The 15,220-nt window shown below is 31.1% G+C and overlaps 1 protein-coding gene across 5 annotated transcripts; it reads left to right on the top strand.

Annotated features, from left to right (window-relative positions):
• The first annotated feature begins 12,112 nt into the window (after window positions 1-12,112).
• LOC112287474 (glyoxylase I 4) lies at window positions 12,113-14,875 on the top strand. 5 transcript variants are annotated; one of them, XM_024530487.3, is made up of 6 exons: window positions 12,113-12,455; window positions 13,089-13,194; window positions 13,468-13,622; window positions 13,827-13,908; window positions 14,105-14,180; window positions 14,610-14,875. In XM_024530487.3, the coding sequence occupies exons 2-6, from the start codon at window positions 13,102-13,104 to the stop codon at window positions 14,648-14,650; spliced, it is 447 nt and encodes a 148-aa protein (XP_024386255.1). In that variant the 5' UTR covers window positions 12,113-12,455; window positions 13,089-13,101; the 3' UTR covers window positions 14,651-14,875. The 5 variants fall into 5 exon arrangements, with proteins under 5 accessions (XP_024386255.1, XP_024386256.1, XP_024386259.1 ...); XM_024530488.3 differs by having other exon boundaries at window positions 12,157-12,455; window positions 13,094-13,194; XM_024530489.3 differs by having other exon boundaries at window positions 12,218-12,445.
• Window positions 14,876-15,220: the final 345 nt, after the last annotated feature.

The raw sequence follows: 15,220 nt of genomic DNA on the forward strand, positions 1-15,220 counted from the left end.
AATATGCTTATTAGGACTTCTATACCTTCTAAACAAGTTTTAGCAATACATATATATATATATATATATATATATATATATATATATATAAACTATGAAATTTCATAAAATTATTTTGTAATTAAAAAATAATAATTTAAAAATAATAGTAAGTTAGTATAAACTAAAGATATCTCGTATAAATCTTATTAATCCATATTTTATTTATTTGATTTAGCATAGGTCTAAATGAAGTCTACATACTTATGGAGTATTTTCTTTTTTAAACTTATTGTTGAATTTAAGAGATTATAATCTTTGTGATAAACATGAAGTTAATAATTCACATTTAAATTTTATTTTTCTTCTTTTTACTTAATTTAACTATTATAAATTATATGTCAATCAAATTAGTTATATTAATATCTATGAAAGGCCATATTATTTGATAAATTTTAAAAAATATGATCAAATTAATTAGATTTTAATAAAAAATTCTGAATCTAAAAAATGGTAATATAACATGTATGAGATATTAAACTATTAACTTAAAACTAATATCTTAAGTTACGATAGAAACCATAAAAAGAAAAATAAAAAAATATACCAACATAACTTATGCTTAAATATTTATTAAAAGTACAAAAGATAATAATGCAAAAGCATAATATATCATATTTGATTTAGAAAATAATTTTTATTGCATAAAAAATTCTTTATATAGATCTATCTTATCTAAAATGAGCTCTTCTTTTTAATCACTATGAAGAAAAATATTTTAAAATCTAATTAAAAAATATTTAAGAATATGATATTTTTTGATATATCAAATCTTTATAAATGTCAAGCTCTAGGTTTTTTTTTCAAAAAAAAATCTATACTTAGTAAATTTTATTTATTTTAATATAATTAAATATATAAATATACTTAAAAATGTATAATATTTTGACATTTTGACATGTCTATTTTTTTAAAATATAAAATATTTTTATATCCTTCGAATATCTTCATCAATAATATGAATATAAAGAAACTTTAACCATTCTAATGTAACTAAAGCTCTAAATCTACTTTGAAACTCCTTGAAGATCATTAATCTTTATCTACCTAGCTTTGTCAAATATGTCAAGTATCTAACTTCTATAGATAATTTCTTTGATTTCTAATAACCAAAGAATTCAAATACCTCCTATACAATCTATTTAAAAACTATTTTGAATATTCTTATTATTAAATCTATAATTAAACCTTACTTAATAAAACCTCCAAATTTGAAACAAAACTTCAATAATCATCTAATGATGAAAATACATTGTTCCTAAAAATAATCACACTCTTCAATCCAATTCTAAATCTATTTGAAAATTCGTCTAAAGCCTCACATTCTAATATATATAATTTTTTAAGAACTATCAAACTACCAAACCTATAAGGCACCTTCTTCAAATTTTTTCATTCTAAAAATTTTAATTTATTTTATGTAGCCAAATTAAGTAATCTATTATAAAACTCTTCTAAAGCCTCAAATTTATTTATGCAAAGTTTCTTTAAAAATATCAAGCTTTCAAACCCTTTTGATAACTTCTTCAAATTTCTATACTTTGAGAAATTAAATTCTTCTAATACAACAAAAGTTGGCAATCTATTTGAAAACTCTTCCAAAGCCTCACATTCATTTATGAAAAGTTTCTTTAAACATGTTAAGTTTCCAAATCCTTCTAACAACTTCTTCAAATTTTTGAACTTTGAAAAAATTAATTCTTCCAATACAACCAAATTTGAGAATCTAATTGGAAATTTTTCCAAAGCCTTGCATTCATTCATGCCTAGTATCTTTAAACATGTCAAGTTTTTAAATCCTTCTATTAACTTCTTTGATTTTGTACATTATGAAAAAATCAATTCTTCTAATGCAATGAAATTTGGCAATCTATTTGAAATCTCTTCCAAAGCCTCATAGTCCTACATGTTTAGTTTCTTCAAACATATCAAGCTTCTAAATCCTTCTAGCAACTTCTTCAAATTTCTACACTTTACAAAATTTAATTCTTCCAATATAATTAAATTTGGCAATCCACTTAGATACTCCTCCAAAGCCTCACATTCCCTCATAAATAGTTTCTTTAAACATGTCAAGCTTCTAAATTCTTTGGCAATCATTTTAATTTTATACATTGTCAAAAAACCAATTCCTCCAATACAACCAAATTTGTTAATCTACTTGAAAACTCTTCAAAAGCCTCACAATTCCACATATATATTTTCTTCAAATATGTCAAGCTTCCAAATTCTTTTGGCAGCTTCTTTAAATTTTTGTACTTTAAAAAATCTAACTATTTTAATATAACCAAATTTGGTAATCCACTTCAAAACTCCTCCAAAGTCTCATATTCCTTCATAAATAGTTTCTTCAAATATGTCAAGCTTCCAAATCCTTCTGGCAACTTCTTCAAATTTTTATACTTTGAAAAAATTAATTCTTCCAATGCAATCAAATTTAACAATCTACTTAGAAATTCATCCAAAGTCTCATAGTTTATATATATATATATATATATATATATATATATAGCTTCTTCAAACATGTTAAGCTTCGAAATCCCTCTAGAAATCTTTTTAATTTTGTGCATTGTAAAAAAAAATCAATTCATCTAATGCTACCAAATTTGGCAATCTACTTGAAAATTCGTCCAAAGCCTCATATTCCTTCATAAATAGTTTCTTCAAACATGTCAAGCTTTCAAATCCTTCTGGCTACTTCTTCAATTTTTTATATTCTAAAAAAATCAAGTCCTCCAATACAACCAAATTTGATAATCCACTTGGAAACTCTTCTAAAGCCTTACATTCATTAATAAATAGTTTCTTCAAATATGTTAAGCTTCCAAATCCTTCTAGCAACATCTTCAAATTTCTACACTTTACAAAATATAATTCTTCTAATGAATTCAAATTTAGCAATCCACTTAGAAACTCCTCTAAAGCCTCACAGTCTTATATGTATAGTTTCTTCAAACATGACAAGCTTTCAAATCCTTCTAGTAGCTTCTTTAAATTTTATACTTTATAAATTTTAATTCTTTCAATATAACCAAATTTGGCAATCCACTTAAAAACTCATCCAAAGCCTCACATTCCCTCATTAATAGTTTCTTCAAACATATTAAGCTTCTAAATCTTTTTGGCAACTTCTTTAATTTTATACAACATGAGAAAATTAATTCCTCCAATGCAATCAAATTTGGCAGTCTACTTAGAAACTCCTCCAAAGCCTCACATTCCATCATAAATAGTTTCTTCAAATACGTCAAGCTTATAGATTCTTCTAGCAACTTCTTCAAATTTCTACAATTTAAAAAATCCAATTCTTTTAATGCAATCAAATTTGGCAATCCACTTGGAATCTCTTCTAAAGCCTTATAGTCCCACATGTATAGTTTCTTCAAACATGTCAAGCTTCTAAATCCTTTTAGCAACTTCTTTAATTTTTTATAATGTGAGAAAATCAATTCTTCCAATGAAATCAAATTTGGCAATCTATTTAGAAACTCCTCTAAAGCCTCACATTCTCTCATAAATAGTTCCTTCAAATATATCAAGCTTCTAAATCCTTCTAGCAAATTCTTCAAATTTCTACAGTTTGAAAAATCTAATTCTTCTAATGTAATTAAATTTGGCAATCTACTTAGAAAATCTTCTAAAGCCTCATAGTCTCACATATATAATTTCCTTAGACATGTCTAACTTCCAAATCCTTCTTGTAACCTTTTTAATTTTTTACATTATGAGAAAATAAATTCCTTTAATGTAACCAAATTTGGCAATCTACTTAGAAATTCCTCCAAAGCCTTATAATCCCTCATAAATAGTTTCTTCAAATATATCAAGCTTCCAAATCCTTCTAGTAACTTCTTTAAATTTCTACAATTTAAGAAATTTAATTCTTCTAATGTAATCAAATTTGGCAATCTACTTGGAAATTCCTCTAAAGCCTCACACTCCCACATGTATAGTTTCTTCAAACATGTCAAGCTTCTAAATCCTTTTGGCAATTTTTTCAATTTTTTATACAATAAAAAAAAAATCCTTCAATAAAATTAAATTTGATAATCTACTTGGAAACTCCTCCAAAGCCTCACACTCCTATATGTCTAATTTCTTCAAACAAGTTATGCTTCTAAATCCTTCTCGTAACCTTTTTAATTTTGTACATTGTTAAAAAATTAATTCTTAAAATAAAATTAAATTTAGTAATCCTCTTAGAAACTCTTCTAAAGTCTCACATTTCCATATTCAATTTTTTTTTAAATATGTCAAGTTTTCAATTCCATTTGATATTATCTTCAAATTAGTACACTTAATAATTTTTAGTTCTTCCAAGGCATTAAAATTTTTTCATTCTTTAGGTAGTATTTCTAATATGAGACAATTTTAAGGTGAATGGCAACCAAGAATGTCATATTATATAAGTTGGTTGTTAATTCTTTTAACTTTGTATAATTTTTTAAGTGTAGATCTATCAATGGTAATGGTTTGAATGACTCATTTGGAAAAGATTCCAAAAATTTATAATTATCAAGATAAAGTACACGCATTTGATTAAGACCCTTGTATTTGGTAATATTTCAAAATTTATCAATATCATCTTTTTGGATTTTAACTATATGTTTTTAGATACCTTAAGGTTAAGATCATCAAAGCTGATTTTTAATGTATTCCAAATTTTTTCATCCCCACTTCCATCATATCTTGCTCACAACAATCTATACATAGTTTGCTCTCATATTCACAATTGTTGATTTCCATGCAAATATATATCCATGACTTCCAAACTCAATAGAAGTCTACCACAAGCATAAACAATCTTATTGGTAATATCTTTTAAATATATTAAACAAGGTTCATTAGTTGCAAAGACATGCATAGAAAATAATTCCATAGATTCAGCTTTATCAACGGTTCTCATGTCTACTTTACTATGTTTTGATACATATGATTTTAAAGATCTCCAAGTTGAACTAGCTGTAATTAATTTACTACCGTCATCATTTTTAAACTTATCAACATCCAATAGTTCATCTAATTGGCTGTCACTTCTTACATCATCTAAGACAATAAGAATCTTCTTTGTTTTTCAAACATGTTCTAAGATGTCTTGTCTTTCTTACAAAGAATACTTTTGAGGTTGCTTGTACAAGTCTTCTAACTTATTCCTTAACAGAAGCCTACATTTTTCATCCTTTAATTCATCTATAAAGCATGTTACTTCAAACTTGAGAGAGATATGGTTACTTCAAGTCTTAGCCAATGTTAACTTGTCAATTCCACCCATTCCAATAATCCCCAACCTACCAATATTTTATAGTTTTTTTTTCAAATCAATTAATTTCTTTTCTATACCAATTAATTTCAAATTTTTGGTAGTTTCTTCATTGATCTACATCAATTCAAAAGCTTTTAAATTTGAGTGTCAACATAATTTATATAAATGTTAATGTCTTTATATACCTGTCAAGATTTAAAACACATATCATACTACATTATGGCATCTATTATAATTATATTTTAATACAAAAAAAACCACATATCTTATTAATAATTTGATTTGATAAATTATTTTGTTTTTAGTCAACTGTAATTTGAATGGTAGGATTAATTTTTCTAATTTGAGATATAAATCATGAATATTGAATAAAGATAGCAAAATATTATCCAAATAAGAAGAAACATTAATGTATATTATTACAAAAATTATCTTTGAGACTTATCCATCAATACTTTGATTCTAAAACAATCTCAATCCATGGTGAATATTTTTCATCTTTAAGGTTTCTACTTTTTCAAGGACCTTGATGCAAATTCTTTTTCAGTATTATCAACCTTATATGAATCTCGAGGAATGTAGGTCTCTTTATTGCATCTAACAACTAAAAATTTTCTATCAATAATTTTAATTCTTTTGGATAAGATTTTGGCAAATTGGATCTTTTACCTCTTTTAATAATTTCTTGATAAGAACTATAAAAGTATATATCACCAAAAGATTTTGTCTCAAAATAATTTTACTATACAACATGCCAAAACTAAATACATCGGCTTTTAAAGCATCTACCTCTTACAAAGATTTTCTATTCTTCTTTATAGCCTCAGGTACTATACATCCAATGGTTTCCAAAGTGTTTCCTCCTATGCATACTTGTGGAGTGTTTTTCACTTCAATCTTTGAAATACCAAAATCAAGCAATTTACATGTATAAATTTTAAATCAACTACCACTAAGATATTCATTGAATTTACAATAATATTATCGAGCTTTAAGTCACAATGTGCTACCTTCATGTCATGCATATAACACAATCTACTTATAATTTATAACATAATATCTATTATAATTTCTATTAAAAGTAAGACTCTTACTTTTAAAAATTTAAATAAAGTTATCTTTCTTTATTCCATTACAAATTCAAATTATTTTTTTTTCTTTAGAAAAATAGCAACAAAAAAGCTTGATGATATTTGGATGACTTAATCCACCCAAGGTGCTAAGTTCTTTCAAAATAGCTTTTTTATACTTTTCAAAATTATTAAAAATAGGAATAACTTTTATTACACTTTCTATGCCAAACCATTTTGTTCCATACATATTTACTATTTCATTTTCATCTAATAGGATAGGTGATATTTCATATTCAAAATTAATATATTCATCAAGAAAAACAATAATGCCTAATTCTCCCCCCTTGAATCTTTTGGATACCACTTATCAGATCTACAAGATAATAAGTTTACTACTTTCACTTGCACATGATGGTTTTTGTACAATACCATCAAGCCTCTTGTTCAATGCCATCATATCTTGATCAACTTCATCAATTCATATAGGAAAAAATAAAATGCTTCTTTTCATCTCAATAGTCTTTTTCTTTTTATCAAGATAATAACATTGAGAGATACTACATGTGGTGTCAAAACAATAGTCTAAATCCATAAGAAGTTCTCTAAAAGCTTCTTTGTTATTGATTTGTATTACTACACTCTTTAACCAATCTTCATTGTAACACTCTTCAATCAAATTTCTTATTTTGCATACAATTTTGAATAAATCTTTTTTTCTTCCATGAAACTCATTTCAACAAGAATCACCAATGATGGTTTGAATTGTGTCAAGACCCCTTGAAAAGTTGTTCAACAAATTTTTACATTGTCTTTCATTCAAAACTTCTTTTCTCAATGATGTTGAAGCCTTCATTGTAATCTCCATTGATGCTCGCAAAAAATCCATTTTATAATAGTATGGCAACCTTTGTTGTTTTAAATAATGATTAAATTAATATAAAGTGTGGAATTCAATCAAAATGCACAATAAATCCTATAATATCCACAAAACTTGATTAAGACATCAACTAATTTTAATCCTACATCACAATGATTTCTAAAAATCAGCTCAGTAAAAATCATCAAATATGCAATTGTAATATATTATTAACATAGTTACATCCTAATAACATATTAGCATAGCACACCAATAATCTATGTCTTTACTAAAGGACTTATAATACAATATAATATAAGTCAATGAGTTGAAGTGATTTACAAGTATGATAATTTCATTGACTATCAATAAGCAATATAATATATTGTGTCTAATTATTCTTAGCATCAAAGTTTAATTATTTAATTACAAAACATGTACTAGAAAAAATATCTCAAAAGCTTTGAAGAATTATTCAATTATAAATTCTATAAGCAATTCTTTTGCTTCTAAAAAAAGACTTCTAATTTGAGCTTTCAAAAAATATATGTACATCTCAATTACTTACTACATTTCAATTTATTCTTTTTGCAACATCCAATTAAATTAAATACTCTTTCACTTAAATATTGTACAACTCCTTCACAATTTAGTAGTTCTACTTACATGCAATAAAAGTGAAGAAATTTAAAAAGTCAAAAATAATTATTCTTAAATATATTATCCAATTTCATCACATTAATTGAAAAAATCTAATGCAAAATAAAATATCAATTTAAACAATCAAATGCCACATAATATATAAATAATAAAGATATTATGTGCACCATTATAATGCTATGCCAAATAATAGAGGCAAAAAAATTACACAAAGAAAAAAAAATAATAACAAACACAAATATAATTTAAAAGAAATCATACATAAAGAAAAAAATATAATTTGGCATTGCTAATCACATCCATGCTAGTCACTTCATGTTTAATTTGATTCAATATTTTAAAAAAATCAAGGCATCAATAATAGTAATGTAATTACCAATATTTAATATTAAAACTAAATTCTTATTCTAAAACATGTAATATACAAAAGTAAAAAAAAAAAGTAAAAATCCTTAATATAACACTATTAAATCTAATAATTTATATAAGATTGGATATAAAGATGTAATATCATGCCAATGAAAATATCTAAATGTTGATTTTACTTTACCATATTTTTAAATCCAATGACTAATGACATGGCATAAATTTTTAAATATTATTTATTTAAGTAAATTAATAAATATATAAAAAGCTAACATATATATTTTTTTGCATAACCATTAACAAATTTGAATACCTCAAATTACTAACATATTGAATAAAAAAATTATTAACTAACAACTAATAGCTGTTATTCAAAGATCATGCTCTTCAATACTAATCAATTAAGAATCAAGTCAAAAATACATATACTAATTGAATTACAATACCAAATGTTAATATTATAGTATAATTGAATCAATATTGATTCACAACATAATCTCCCAATCCAAACCATGATCATACCAACCTCCAATTATCAATTATACTCTTAAAAGGGTTGACTCTAAAAGTGCATGTAGTTATCAAAACAATGTAATGCAAAATTGCATCACATTACAATGAATGAAGTAAACAATACAAAACAAATTCAAAGAAAACACTCTACAAAGTATACGGTATATGATAAATGTTCTACAACATACATGGCAGACTATATATAGATTCTGTATCGCATTATACACAATATATGGTAAATGTTTTACAACATACATGATAAACTGTATGTAGATTCTGTATCGTATTATATGCGAACTCGGTATAGTACGAAATCATAATTGCAATCCTCCAAGTCTATGCACCTACCTAGAACCAAACTGGTTGACAACCTTCTCGAGACTCTGTTCAGGTACAACAATGCGTACAGTATAAACTCAGAATGTCAAGCAATTCCTCACCATGATTTCTGCTTGCTCAACATGGAGGACCCTACCCTAAACCTGCTCAAGAAGACTGGAGCATTAAGCAATCAGGAGTTTCACTGTTGCAGACATTGAAGTGTGCGAGATTGTGCCCAAATCCCATTATCGACACTATACAATTACCCTTGCCACTATCATTCTCGCATCATGTATTCGAAAGAAAAAGTACATAGAAAAACAACTTATTCGTATCAATAACTTTCGGGACCACTCTCGACTGCAGTTGAAAGACGAAAACTGTATCCTCACATACAAGTAACAACAAATTTATAAGACCGATTGGCAACTTTCTACTCGCTCTGACTGCATAGCTGACTAGCCTAAACTGACACAAAATGAGGGGATCTTTTTCCTCAATCAAACAACAGAAACATGCAAGAAAACGATGTAGAGGATTAAACAACTTTTTACCGACAATATTATTATTGCGATGGTTGAAAACACCAAGGACTGAAAGTACTGCAAAGGAAAAGGGAGAAAAAAAAAAAAAACAAAACAAAACAAAACAAAAAACAAAAAAAAACAAAAAAGGTTCTGATGCAGAATGTTATGGGAAGAAAAATGATTAGAAAGGTCGGGGTCGAAAAAGCTGTGGGAAGTCGTTCTTTTACTCTAAAAGATTTAATTGAAAAAAATCAGCAGAGACTATTCATCAGTCGCAGATCTGGATTCTCACCGAGAGAGCATGTTAATCTGCTCTTCGCGTTCTTACGCTAGCCCTACAAAAGCTTAACCCAAAAATCCCCCCGTCCCTATTTGCAACGAATCTAATTTCAATACCAGTAATCAATTCGGGATTGTTAATTGCCCTCCACAATTTGTTCCGGTTAAGTTTGCGTAAGGCTATTATAAAAATGCATTGACCTCTCTGCAGTCCAATATCCAGAAGGGTCTACGATCCTAATAGAACATGAACTAACGTTTAGTGATCACAATCCTTACTGTGTTTTGATCAGGAGCAAGGGTGCTGAGGATATGATCTATTCCTCTGTTTATTCGGCATCTAATGCACACATTCTGTTTTTCGGTGGTCGATTTTCAATAGGTTTATTTGGTTAAGAGAGTTTGCAAAGAGTAGAGTATTATTGATTGAGATCGTGACTACCACAGTCGCCATTTCACTACAGCAAGTACCCAAACGACTCGAGCATTAAACTACAACCTGCCGCAATGCAGAGAATCAGAAACACCAAGTCCCCGTCTTCCTAGCAGTTTGTCGAGAAATTCCTCCATTCCACAAACATGGAGGAAGTGATTAGAGATGATCTACCTTCAAAGACTCACCTTGCATGGAGATGAGGGTGTAGTATCATCCCTGCTTCGACTACAAAACAAAGAAAGATGTTATCGCCACCTCCACTGCTGTTGACTCACAGGTAGCATCACAGTCGTCGATTTATCATATTTAGTACTATTTACGCCACAAGAGCTCTAACTTCCAGCGTATCGCCTCAAAAACCCCACCAATTGCTTCACATCCACGAACACAAGCACACCTCGAGACAAGAGCAGCAGGAAATGAAAGAGCCACGAATTGCCTTAACCGAGCCTAGACTGCGAACATTTCCAGGCGACGACAACCCACAAACGATACAGCTCGACACAAGCAACAAAACATAACCCACAAAAGTAGTTTCTACAACTTCTGGTGAGGGTGAACGGTGGAAGCATTGCAGAAGCCGAAGCTGTCGCTGCTCGAGATCTGGCCACGCCATCGATGGAATCTACACTAATTGATGGTGCCCGGCCCTCATCGGAGAGGTGGATGAAACTTCTGCAGTGTCGCCGACCGCAAATGCGGAGGGATTCTTAGTGAACTTTGAAACGTTTGTTCGAATGGTTCTGAAGAATATTGGTACAGCTCGAGGTTGAGTGTTCACGGGAACATCATGAAAATATGTATTTGGAAAAGGTAGTGTCGTCCTATGGAGGGGAGCATCTCGTGATGCACGTGCTTTTTGCTCACTCCACTTATCCTCTGTTCTGTACTACTTCGTCGCCTTCACTTTGTGAAAGAGTTTGTGATGTCTTCTTGAGTAGAGAGATACTCATGGCTATGCCTGGAAGCGCTGTTGTGAGCTGAAGAATCCATCGAAGAAATAAGGTAATTGTCTCAGCACAACGCAATTGTGTTCTGTTTTTAGCTTTGCAGTGCGTTCTCTGTATCTTTCCTACGGCTATTTTATATTTTCAAATATTATATTCGAATTATATTTTTATAGTATCATTATATATGTACATAAATGAGTGAAAGTGTAAAATCAATTTAATTAAACTATGCTTTTCAATTGTTTTATATTTTATATTTTATGTTTTTGTAAAAAAAATATAATAATTATACAACACATTGTTGTATTAACTTACAGAAGAAAACGATTTTATTTTTTGTAAAAAAAAAAAAAAACAAAACAAAAAAAAACAACAACAACAACCAAGACAACCAAAGAGAAGAGAAGATAATATTTTCAAGTTTTTTTTTTTTTTTTTTTTTTTTTTTGCTACACCATATTATAGTAGGTGCGAGTTTTTTAATATTTCAATACAAAATTTCTGAAAATACATACATTAATAAGAAAAGAGACTATTTGTAATCACCCAATCAATATCTCACACACTCAAGATTTGTTTCTTTTAAAATCAAATGTAAAAACATTCAAGAAAGAAGCACCACACATGCTATCATCCTCCAAAAGGAACAAGATGGAGGATGATATTCCAAGATTATGGATGAAAACGGTATGTCCAACTTCATCCAATGACACTCCATCCTACGAAAGCCCTTCTCCGTGTGTGTGAACGGGACCCCATCATCGGGCACGGCCATTTGTCGGTCATCACGGAGGCTGGGCTTGGCATTTTGTGGCGCAAACAATAGCGCCACTTGGCGTTCACGATGCATGCGGCAATGCCGACTCTGTCCCGCCTCCACGCCACTCCTTCGCTTTTTCTTTCCCCAACGATGGTGGCGAATCCGAAATCAGCACCACTTTGCTCACCTTCGTTCCTTGTGTGCGATTCCCACTACAACTCCGCCAGTTGTTTCTAGTTGCACGGTCAGTGCAAGCGTTTCGGCGACTGTGGAAGACGATTTTGAGGTTGAAGCTTGCTGTTACATTCCATGGTGTCGGGTCCTCCCCGTTCTGCTTTTCGACTCCGAAATTAGGTGGGGTGCCATTGAAGCAGTTTTTTGAAAGAACCAACCCGAAATTCGGTACGCACATGTAAGAATCCGTTTCACTTCTGCGCGCTGATGCTGATGAACCGGTTGATGGACTGTTTGGTTGAGACGCGCTTGTTTCTTGGATTAGGTCTCTACGTGGGATGGATGTGTAGGTGTTGCGGTAGTGTTCAAATTGCAGGCTGGATTGAATGGCCAATTCAAGCAGAATACGCTTCAGTTGTTACCAATTCGAAATTGTTGTTTTCAGTGAGAGTTGACTCTGTTATTTCATGCTAGCTGAGCGATGATCTCAGAGTTTCTAATGAGAGAATCTCAATGGTACTCATGATCATATCGCGAAAGGTCATTGTTGAAATCACCTTTGAGTGTCCTAGCATTGCAGCGAAGCACATAGTGCATAGCTGAAAAATCTGTCAATTCCTGTAGTTAGGTGATAAGTTTAAGTTTTGTTCCCATCGGTCATTTTAGTTGAATTTGTTGCCCTCCGGAAACTTAAGTTAGTTTCCGGAAAACTTAAACCCATGTGAAGTAGAACTTTTGGGAACTTGTAGTCATCTATTAAAAAGCTATCATCTCGCTGCATGTATATTGAAACCGTCCAGCTTGTATAGACTCTGAGAAATGTGATGTTCATTTTACCTCTTTGCTAACGTTTATAACACTCGCGAGACAGTGAAGACTTAGCCATGGGAGACGTTTCGCCGTTTCAGGGCGTCCACCTGCATCACATCGCTCGTGAAACCTCTGACGTAAATCGTCTGGTGGATTTTTACCAGCAGGTACCTTGTCTCCAAGTATGCGATTTTGTTATGCTTTACTTCACCTACAATTCGTGTCGACAATTTCCATTATCGAATCAGCGTTCTTTTAGGTAGAGTAGAGATCCAGATTGTTGAGTTGGTAAGCTTATTTATCCAATTGTAGTAGCAGTTCAGAGTACAAGTCACTTGCAAACCGTCGAGTGCTACGCGTCACTAGATTGCTATCTTGACCTAACCCAACTACACAAGATACAGCTCTTGAACTCAAAAAGTCTGGCTCATGATTCGTAGGTGTTCGGATTTAAAAAACTGGAAACGCCTCAATCATTTGGAGACTTCAACGTCACATGGCTGCATTTGCCGCCAATCTATTCACTCCATGTGGTGGAGAGAGATCCCAAGTCGCGGTTGCCAGAGAGCCCTTTTGTGGTACCCAGTGACGCCAAGTATGTGACTTCCTGCTTAATCTGATCTATGAGTGCTGTGCGTGAGTCTTTGAAGAAACCTCACTTGTTTACAGTATAAGATTAGGGTGTTTCTAATTACAAATGCTAGATTGTGACCACAGAATTCATTTATTTCTGGTACCATTTTATATAAATTGGAATACCTACTCAAGTTTTAATCAATGACTTCTTTGTCTAATGCAGCGCTGATGTTTCTGCTTTATGGCGGGGACCTCACTTGTCTTTCCGAGTATCTGATTACGATGCTGCCATCAATACCCTGAAGGTATTTAGACTTCCACGGTTTGCCCTTGCCTCTGTATGTGACAATGTAAAGATTTAATAAATTTAACTGGACAGATCGTTTTGTCGCTCGTTCTTAAAACTGAGGTTGCCACAATGAAGATTTTTACGGTGCTGAAGGTTGCAGGATATTTTGTGTTGTGTTGTTTCATTTGTAACAAGTTGTCCTTTTAGCGTAGGCAAAAGATATTAAATACTTTGAGAAGACTCAGCAAGGAGGCAAAGTTAAGCAATGTTTCTTCTTTGATCCTGATGGTAAGCTCCAGGTTCCCTTCTTAGGAAAAACCTTTCCCGCTGATGCAACTCACTAAGTCGTAGCACTTGCGGAAAGAATACAATAATATTATGTGTTTCAATCGATCTGCCCTTGGGACCTGAGGGGATCATCGTTTCGGTGTTCTGGTTCAGGAAATCCCATTTTCTATGATAAAACCGAACTCGAAATCATCTGTTGTTTCCTTTGAAGATTTACTGATAGTAGACCCCAATATACCTATGATGCATCTATTTAGATTCTGTTAGCATGAGGAGGGATTGATTTTCTGGGACCCACCCAATCACAAAATGAGGGTATGCCTTCTGCCCGATTTACCCTACTAAAACGCTCAAAATTCCCACAGCGATTTTGAGGCAATATTATAATAGAATCGAACTAACTGCAACTAGGACAAATATTGGTTGCAGGGAATGGTTTGGAGATTGGTAACTGGCCGACACCCGCATAAACTACGCTTGAGAACCATTCAAGACGGTTGGCAGAATTTTTGCCGGTAGATGTGATCAAAGCCTTGGCTCATGCTTGAAGAGAAGCTGCGTTAAAGATTAGATGAGCTAGTATTTCCATAATGAGGATAAGAGGCTCATGTCTCAATATTCCACATTTTGAGATAAATTAAGGGTTTTGAATTTCTATGTAATTATATTTGTTTACAAAGGTGGTGATTAAAATACGCATGGAAATAAGTGTACATGTTTTGATGAATGATAATCACTTCTCATTTCCTGCTTTTAAATCGACGCAAACGTACTGAGTTAAGTCACTCGTCTGTGCTAATCAACTTTTGTCACTACAATGATCTTTTCAGCAGCTATGTTGATTGCTTTGTTCACATTCGTTACTTAGATATACAGTACAATTTTGTAGGCCTCCATGGCCACCGCCGATTGATTGTTCCCATCTACTAGTGGATTCTAATGAAACTAGTATGACCAGGCTTTACCTTCCATGTTTGAGTCACATACAAACCGTAATACTTTTCATAAAATCAATTCCGTTGATTCATGTGAATCGTGAC

The sequence above is a fragment of the Physcomitrium patens genome, chromosome 10 (assembly GCF_059467195.1).
Source record: "Physcomitrium patens ecotype Gransden chromosome 10, ASM5946719v1, whole genome shotgun sequence".
Classification (NCBI taxonomy): domain Eukaryota; kingdom Viridiplantae; phylum Streptophyta; class Bryopsida; order Funariales; family Funariaceae; genus Physcomitrium; species Physcomitrium patens.

What these genes read in the sequence shown, in the direction of transcription:
- LOC112287474 (XM_024530487.3), top strand. Translation starts at nt 13,102, where the DNA reads ATGGGAGACGTTTCGCCGTTTCAGGGCGTCCACCTGCATCACATCGCT. An exon ending in GTGGTACCCAGTGACGCCAA is followed by an intron (nt 13,623 to 13,826) that starts GTATGTGACTTC and finishes TGTCTAATGCAG; the next exon opens with CGCTGATGTTTCTGCTTTAT. An exon ending in TTTCTTCTTTGATCCTGATG is followed by an intron (nt 14,181 to 14,609) that starts GTAAGCTCCAGG and finishes TATTGGTTGCAG; the next exon opens with GGAATGGTTTGGAGATTGGT.